Source organism: Cololabis saira, chromosome 1 (assembly GCF_033807715.1).
Source record: "Cololabis saira isolate AMF1-May2022 chromosome 1, fColSai1.1, whole genome shotgun sequence".
NCBI lineage: Eukaryota > Metazoa > Chordata > Actinopteri > Beloniformes > Belonidae > Cololabis > Cololabis saira.
Window position 1 is genome coordinate 19,173,115 of NC_084587.1, and position 9,697 is coordinate 19,182,811.

Below are 9,697 nucleotides of genomic sequence, written 5' to 3' on the forward strand. Positions count from 1 at the left end.
GATATGGTTCTTTATAAACAGACATTACTTAAACTGAGCCAATAGCGTATTGCTTTTAACCCATGATTTTGTCATACTGTGAACCTAAAAGAAAGACATAGAGCAAGTTATTAGACTAATAAATCTTTATTCTTAATAAAATAGTATATGAGGTGGGATACAAAGGTCAGTGGTCACAACATATGGGCCTGAACAGCAGCTTCACAAACATAAGGAGCATATTTGTTATCATCTGTATCATGTCGTCATCTCCACCTGATCTCATATTAAGACTGCCTTTTTGCAAATTGTAGATGGGATGTAAACACGTTTTCTGACGCCAGACTATAACCCAGGTCAAGTACGCCTGTCCACCTATTACAGGCGTACTTGCGCAGGAGTGGTAGCCTTCATGTCCACTTTGTATTTCACCAAGTTGGTATCACCATAGCACAATAAATAAGACTTAAACACAGTGTAGGGTTTCGTCGGGGACTAGGGTTACGAGTTTAGTTCGCGTACTTCTTGATCTCGTCGTACAACACCAACACGAAGGCACCGCCCATGCCTCTGATCACGTTGGACCAGGCACCCTTGAAGAAGGCATTTCCTCCCTCGTCTTTCATGATCTTCTTCCAGCAGTCCATTGTGCCCTTGTACATGATGTCAGCTTTGGAAACAGAAACATATCAAGAGTCAAGGCGTGATATCCGCGGAAAAACGTGCGTAAAGCGCGCAATGGTGCCAACGTAGTCGGAGTCGGAAAACACACTCACCTCCTTTGCGTCCTGACTGCATCATCATACGACGTCGGACGGTGTCGAAGGGGTATGAGATGATACCTGCTGCAGCGGTGACGGTCTGTGCGATCATCCAGGTGACGATGATGTGCGTATTCTTGGGATCTGGCAGCATACCTGTATAGGATGCAAATGTAAAAGTCACCCACCCACCGTGATTTTGTTTGATTTATTTCATTAAACATTGTGGTTACATCAGTGCGCACCCTTTGCCGTGTCGAAGCATCCGAAGTAAGCCGCTCTGTAGATGATGATACCCTGCACCGACACGTTGAATCCCAGATACAGGCCCTTGAGGCCGTCGGTTTTGAAGATCTTGGAGATGCAGTTGCCAAGGCCGGTGAACTCCCTCTCGGCCGAGCCCTTCCCGATGTCTGCAGCCAGCCTCGTCCTGGCGAAGTCGAGCGGATACACGAAGCAGAGCGAGGTCGCGCCGGCCGCGCCTCCGGAGGCCAGGTTACCTGCGAAGTAACGCCAGAACTGCGTTTTCTGATCCACGCCGCCCAGGAAGATCTTCTTGTACTTGTCTTTGAAGGCGAAGTTGAGGGCTTGGGTGGGGAAGTACCGGATGACGTTGGCCAGGTTGCCTCTCCAGAAGGAAATGAAGCCCTGTTCCTTGGGGATTCTTACCACACAGTCCATGATTCCCTTGTACTGCATCTCAGCTGTGATCTGTTTGCTGGCATGTTGGACCTGAAGAGTAAAGAAAAAGTACATTAAAGGATAAATATCATTTACACATACACAGAACATATTGCGCCCTGAATGCCCCCCAAAAAACAAACAAACAAACAAAAAAAACATTTAAAACCGGTGTTGTGCCAAAAAGTGATTGCCTGCCAGAATCTGATTTCTCCCCTGAAAATGGGTCTTTTTACCTGCCAAAAATTGATTGAAGGCCAAATACAATGAATGAAAGGTTGTTCCTACCTAAATATGATTTGATCTCATTCTTGAGCTTCATAATCTGAAAATCTGACGTTTTAGCGCTATCGCTCAATGGGCTGCTGTGCGCGCTCCCGCGGCCAGAAATCAGAAGAAATCAGATTCTGGCAGGCAATCCCTTTTTGGCACAACACCGGCTCTTCTGAAGTTTAAAAATATATTGATTATTCCACTGGCATCAAGTTGTTGAATATTCAGAAGACAAGTGATATCCAGTTGTATACCCGTCTCTCCGAAGGCGAACTCCCGACATTTGAGACTCTGTATTAGATTACATGCTTTAAGTTAAATTTAGCAGTTCGCTTTCACTAAACAGTCTTTTACTTAAGCAATCTTCTAAATTGTAATAATGGCAAATCTAACAAACAAATTAAACACAAATATATTGCAATTTTTCATCGTTGCACAGATCATGATGCCTGGGCACCATCGCGCAAACCTGTGCGTAAAACTATCTCCACTCGGATTTTCACGTGTCCAATTACGCACAAGACTGTGCGAACCGTCTCAGACTCAAGCTGTACGTTTGTTCCTTTCAAGCAATCCACGATTAGAAGTTTTAATGTTTGCTTTATCCACGATCCACGAATTATACGAACTTTACGCACAAAGCTGCGCACAAGCGACCGTGCCACGCGCAACAGCTGGTCTGATGACTTTACCTGGAGCAGCAGTTTGACTCGCTCAATGGGGGCGACAGCTGTTTTGGAGATGGCTGCGGCGATGCCACCGGCCAAAAAGTCCTTCATAAAACTAACCACCGCGTCCGACATGGTTGATGTGGGAGTTCAGACCTCTTCCAAAACTTGACCAAGGTCCTGAAGGAAACCCTACGCCCCTCCGAGTGGACGAGCCACCCCCCACGTCTTCTTATATACGGGGGGCATTTATCGCGAGAATTTTGAGTGATGGATTTGCATTTTGTCGAACAGTTAGACGAGGTTGAATAAATATCCGAGGTTGAAGTTCAAGTGCGCCATATTCCTGGTGTCAAGAGTGGGCCAAAACCAGGGACGTTTAAAGGACATATTGTGTGTGATTTTAACATGGTAAAAATACAAATGTGTACAATCCTAGTCACAGAGAAGCCCCACTATTGCACAGTCTTCTCATTAACAGTAGGCAGAGTGAGTTTCAAAAACCAGAAAATGAAGACTACAATTATATTGCAGCACAAGTGCATTCATTCTACACCAAAATTGTTTTTATTCTGACAAAAGAGCTCATGATTCTAAGATAAGATAAAATAAGATAATCCTTTAATAGTCCCACAGAGGGGAAATTTGCAGTTTACAGCAGCAAAGGGGATAGTGCAAAAACAAGAGGCATCAATAGAAATAGTAATAACAACACACTATCTATCTATCTATCTATCTATCTATCTATCTATCTATCTATCTATCTATCTATCTATCTATCTATCTATCTATCTATCTATCTATCTATCTATCTATCTATCTATCTATCTATCTATCTATCTATCTATCTATCTATCTATCTATCTATCTATCTATCTATCTATCTATCTATCTATCTATCTATCTATCTATCTATGACACTTTGATCAGGAGTTTTGATGTGAAATTTCATCATGGAAATTTTAAAATGTCGACATATATCTTGGTTCAAACATAAACCAGCCAACTTGGCTCGGTTTTGTTCCACTGAGGAGAGCTGGACATAACGTCCTGCAGTCACATGTTCTCCTCTCAAATGTGGATGCTGTCCAAAGTTTTCAGGTCGTCTTGCTTTGTGACTGACGGAGCATTGAAGGAACAACTCGATGGCGATGGCATTTAAAAGCGCATGAAATCCATAAACCACAAACGCAGTAGCTCAACAGGTCACGTCTGCAAAATAAATATTCTTAAAAGTATCATTTAAAGTAAGTTGAAATACTTTATTGATTATTATTAAATTGTACTTACCTAAAAAGAAAATCCAATCAATGAACAGTCTTCCTGTAGGACCGTAGTGTGCACTTTTTGGACCACTAGATGGCGCTCTTTGACTGCAGAAGGGAACATTAATAATGTGAAACAATTTATTTTTTCAGATATCCTTAAAACTTTAAGGAGTTTATTCTTAACGTCAGCATATCGTACAAATCTGAGCATTAGATCGTTTTATTTGTTGTTTAAAGAGATAAAACGAGATTAGGAAATGCTTAACAAGTAGGATGAAAAAAGTCCATTAAAGTCTGCCTTCACAGTGCAGTTGAATTGTGATTTGTTCCTAATTGTAATTCACAGGGCTATGGATTTAGTTCTTGTCAGGACCGGTGTCAGAATCTGATTTCTACCCTAAAAATGGTTCTTTTTACCTGCCAAAAATTGATTGAAGGCCAAATACAGTTAATGAAAGGTTGTTTCTACCTAGATATGATTTGATCTCATGCTTTAGCTTCATAATATAAACACTAGAGCTCACAGGATTGCTTTTAACTCTTTTAAAGGACCGTTACAACACAAAATAGGCATTTTCACCTGCCATAAATTGATTGAAGGCCAAATACAGTTAATGAAAAGTTGTTTCTGCCTAAATATGACTTGATCTCATTCTTGAGCTTCATAATCTGAAAATCGGGCTGCTGTGCGCGCTCCCGCGGCCAGAAATCAGAAGAAATCAGATTCTGGCAGGCAATCACTTTTTGGCACAACACCGGCTCAACATCCACCTGTTGCTTTGTAGTCGTGCTGTCTTTATGATTCAATAGGGGGCGCTACAGAGCTGGGTATTTATCTGCAAGAGTGCCACTGACTCGGGAGCATTTGTGATACTCAACGCACAAAGATAGTTGTTTTTTTTCCCTCCTCACTTACTTCCCACACAACAGTGAAATTAATGCACCACTTTACTTGTTCCCAACTGGGGAAAAACTCTTAAGCAGCTCCCAGCCGCCAGGTCAGAGGTCAGACCCGGCTGCAGGGCTGCAACGTTAGAAGAAGTCAGGAATTAAGTACCTAGATCACTACAGCACTTCAGAGGCTGCACCTGCTTTAGGCCACGCAAAAGTCACGCTTTTATGCAGTTTCACACGCACATTATATCCGACACTTGATTCATTTAAAATCGTTCTGCTTGGTTTTATATACTTTCTTCTATACACTTATTGTCAAAGATCTCAGTTATAAAGAAAAACATTTAAACTTAAATTATACAATTTATTCAATGTAGATGCATTGATTTTTGCATCATAAAAGTTTGGCAAATTCATAAGATCTGGCATTTTATTTTATTTATTTTAACTCCCAGATAACAGCTCTTTGAAAAACTGTAGTCTCAAAAAGGGATATAACCACTTTGTCGGTCTATTTATGAAACTTAATTGGACTTACATTTTCTTTTTATAATTTGCAGATAAGAAGTTATTGCTGGGTTTCATGCTCTCGGTCCTTTGTTGCCACTAATATCTAAATTTAATAAAGATGAGCAAAAGTCGTTGCTTGGTAACCTTGGATTTTAAACACAGAGGGAGGGGTCACGGAGCGGGTGGGGTGCGCTTGGATTTGCATTTTGAATATGAAGAGCTGCAGGTGTCAGACAGTTAGCCCCCCCCACCCCTCCCCAGCACACACACCAGACACAGCCGTCACACACACTTCACACACCAGTACCGCCACTGATTTTATCTGAAACTTTGACGAGCATGTTTTTACCCTTCAGATCCCCCCGCTGTCCATGTCAGACAAGTAGCAGCTCACAGATAATGGAGATTATGAATGTCAGACAGGGTTAAAACCACTGATATTGAGGTTTGAACTCACCAGCATGAGACTATTGGATTCTTCTGACTTCAGGATTTCAATAACATTTGGCCATGATGTACCAGTGCAAAATTAGGTTGGTGTGGATAAAAAACAAAACAACAACAAAGAGATATTTAAACTGATTTTTATTCAGTTGTAAACATGGATCCAGTGTGGTTTCATACTTTTCTTTATCTTCTTAATCTAATTTCTTAATGTAAATCCATTTAGCCATTTCCAGCCTGCAGCATATATTAAAAAAAAAAAAGCAATCAGTTTGTATTGTTACTTGTAGCTCTCATAAAGACACTTGTTTAAATTTAAATTTAAAAGACACTCAGCTTTTGAGGATACCAGATTAGAAACGGCTACATTATTTGTCCTATCCTTCCTGAAAGCACGTGCAGCAGTACAGGGCCGTCAATATTTGTTTAAAATTATACCGTTTTTTGTTTTGTTCTGTTGGGGTTTTTTCAGTATAGGAAACGTTAGGTGGGACCAGACTTATGTGAGAGAAGTTTAACCAATCAATGACATGTTCTTGCTAAGCTCATCCTGCTTCATACGTGTATTGATATCAGTTCAGGTCTGCAGGCAGACCAGTGTAGTAGAACCTTCACCCTTTTCTCTGTCAGTTTTACATTTTTTGTTGAAAGTGCACAGATGTTTCTGGAAAAAGCGTTTTTAATTAAACATGTGCTTACCTAAAATCTCAACGTGTTTCTCTGCATTAATGCTGCAAACTCAGAAGTGGAAATTCCTTTTGCCAACAGCAGTGATTCAGCCTTGTACCGTCACAGAGACTGGGGTTTGGACTTGTTGCTGATAACAGTCAGGATGCTTAAGCCATGTCATCCAAAAGTAATTTTTTTTCCTCCTTTTTTTTATGGAAAATTAGAAATGCTAATAAAGGTTTTTTTTTTTCAAGGTTTAAACTTTCAACAACATTTGTGGATGTTTTCAGAGCAGCAGAAAATGAAGCACTGATATCAAGATATGTTTAAAGATAAGCTCGAGAGAGGAAGGAACAACATCTCGACAGCTACTATAATTGCAGCACAGACAGTGAACTGTGTTAAAATTACAAACAACTTTAAAAGAAACTTTCTCTTTTACAGATGTCAACAGTTCGTTTGGATGAATGATGACTAATTCAGTTACAGTTTCCACTATCAAACACTGTATGTTTATCAGAATGGGCTGACAAATGCTAAACAAAAGTAAATCTTGAGTTTTAATTCTTCAGACCACATACACATTTCCACTGTGTGGTAGTTCATACCAAATATCCAAACCGAGAGGAATTGATGTCGCTTCTGGGTTAGTTTAACATAACACTTGGTTCTTATAGCACAGGAGAGTTTAAAGTGGCATTCGTGAACCTAACTTCATATATTCGTGCTTAAGAAAGGTTTCAGACAGTATTTCCTTGTTTATGTGATCACGAGGTATAGATGAGTGACTGTTCAGGTTTAGACTTGTCTCTCTTGCACTGAAATTCCTCCAGATTCCATTATTATCCGATTATTTTATGCACTGTAGAAGGAAAATATGCAAATCCATCCCAGATTTTTATTTGAGGAACTTTGTTTTTAAACATTGAAATGATTTTCATCAGTATGATGACAAACTATCCCTTGACTATGTATATGCAGTGTCAACAAATAAAAGGAAATTCACATTACACAATCAGAATAACTCTTGGTTCATGTCTGTAATCAAATAAAATGTAAAAAGAAATGCAAGATAGTTTTATTTTATCTATTTATTTATTTAGTTTTATTTCATTTCATTTCATTTCATGAAAATCTGCTATTACATGAATTTTCTTAAACACACAACGCACTCGTAAATGGTGACAGAAGTGGAAAAGGTAACATTGTTAGCTGCATCTGTACAGACTGATGAAGTCCTGCCACGTCTGCTTTTATAATATTTATTACAACCTTTCTTAAGTAAACAGCACTGTATTTAGAAATGTTTCAAATACTCAAACCCATCTTGTATATTTATAGATTAAAGCAATGTTGTTTTTTTAATTTACTTTACTTTAACATAAAAAATTGGACATTCCTGTAAACATCACTGAGACAAACCTGCTGCATTGAACTACTATGCTGCAAAATATAGTTCCACACAGTTTTCAGACTATTTGTTTGTACATTTTTAAAAATTCATAGTTGTGTATATACCATAATTGTCTTTTGTAAATTGTATAAAAAATGTAAAAAAAAATAAATGTTTTAACACAATAGAAGGGAGATGATTTAAGACAAGAATGTTGGCCGTTTATTCCCTCACAATCCTCGATCCCATGAGTTTCCTGTTTGAGGTCACTATTTTATTATTGTGACTTCAAATTCATCAAGCTGGAAGACACACTGGGACAAAGCTTTCAAGAGCCCAAAAGAAGTGTTTCCACTTTGTCTTTTGTTGCCTTTATTAGCTGTTACCTGCTCTCATAAACATTAAAGGGCTACATGTAACTGGGACACACTGAGGCTCGAAAACAGAAGACAGAGATGGAGATGGAGTCACACAGCTGACATTTTACACTTGCAGTAAAGGCAGAGCAGCCTGAGCTGCAGAAAACCCCCATGACCAGTCAGGAAGACCTGGAGACACACAGTCAGTCAAATTAAGAATGGGAACATGAAAAGATGACAGCAGATCTGGAGTTGAGGAAAGACAGGCTGAATAACAAATCTGATGATGAGGAAACGGAAAAAAAAAAAAAATTCCAGTTGACTGACTGGTTTTTACTATTCGACAACCGTAGCTGTCTGGCAAATGAAAAATGAACAATTTGGGGGTTTTTACATTTTTGTTAGTAAATTGTATCGGCTTTGTTCTGACCATTTCATCAAGAGAAAGTTCATATACTGTACCTACGCTGACAATCAATGAATCACCTTTTCTAAATAATCTGTTCTGCAATTCTTTGATTCCAGCCTCTGAAATATGTATATCACATAATATTCTACATCACTAAACTGGATGTCTCTGTATCTATTGTTGCAACAAATGTGTAGGAACTTGTGATGACCAACTTCAACATACACAATATTATGCACTTTGTATATCAAGGGCTTTGCAGGGGTGCGATGTCTTTCCCAACAACACGTAGCAGCAGATTGAACTACTGACCTTTCAGGATTTACTTCACTCGCTGATTCAAAACTGCCCCCACCTCGTTGCTGCCATGTTATTGGATATCAGTTTAGCTTCCGTGTCATGTACAAACAGAAGTTTATAAAGAAACCAGGACTGGACCTCCAAATCTGCAGTTAGATGACAAAATACGACCGAGCTTCAGCTGTGCTGTCGAGTTAAAGTTACAGGATAAAAATGAATAAAATCTGCTTCTACTTGCATGTAACATTGATAAAAAAAAAATAATAACAATGATTAAAAAAGGCAAATACAAATAAAGACAGGACATAAACTAAGACTATTTTTTGATGTGCAGTAATTACGTTTGCCGATGACATATATATATATACAAATTTGCAAGGCCTCTGCTTGCAGCTGAGGGCTTTAAAAAAGCACTAACGTTAGTTTTACTTAAGTAAAAATATACAATCATATGAAAAATACATGCATGTTTCCCTTAATTTCAGTATCCCATCTACATCTAACTTACTAAATGAGCATCTCGACTGACAGCAGGCATTTTAAATATATGTACAATAAGAACATATCCAATAACAATCCAGTAAAGTGCTCCTGCTTTTGTTTTTGACACTTAGGGGATTTCAAGAGTATAAATCGGTGTCAGTGTTTACACAACAGCTGTAAAGCTGGGCCTGATGGAGAGCAGAGCAAGCATCTGTTTCACAGATTATGCTCCTAAATTGGATAAACTAGGCATTTGTACACTTTGCTAATAGTCCATTTTCAGGATTTAGGGAGGCCAGGGAGGAGGATGAGCACTAATGAGATCTCTCCCAGTATGTTTGAGGGTGATTATGTGAAAGTGAACAAACATAAGAATAGTGATCTAACAATGTTGCTCTATTCTTTGCTTGTTTTCCCTTCTTCTTTATTTCTATTACTCATTAGGTAAATCTTGTTTATTCCACATCTAACTCTGACTGAGATAAGTATAGATACTCCACAAAACAAAAAGTCATCTCTTTCCTACGAAGCCTATAGGTTTCTTTTACCTTTAAAAATGTTAAATAGCAGCACTCAACCCTCGGCCATGATAAAAGAGCATCACTC

At 38.9% G+C, this 9,697-nt stretch overlaps 1 protein-coding gene across 1 annotated transcript; it reads right to left on the reverse strand.

Annotated features, from left to right (window-relative positions):
• Positions 1-107: 107 nt before the first annotated feature.
• On the reverse strand, positions 108-2,585 carry slc25a4 (solute carrier family 25 member 4). The gene is made up of 4 exons (XM_061717009.1): positions 2,387-2,585; positions 986-1,472; positions 756-896; positions 108-649 (listed from the first exon to the last, which is right to left on the reverse strand). Exons 1-4 carry the CDS (start codon positions 2,495-2,497, stop codon positions 489-491), a joined length of 900 nt encoding a protein of 299 aa, XP_061572993.1. The 5' UTR covers positions 2,498-2,585; the 3' UTR covers positions 108-488.
• Between the last annotated feature and the right edge of the window lie 7,112 nt (positions 2,586-9,697).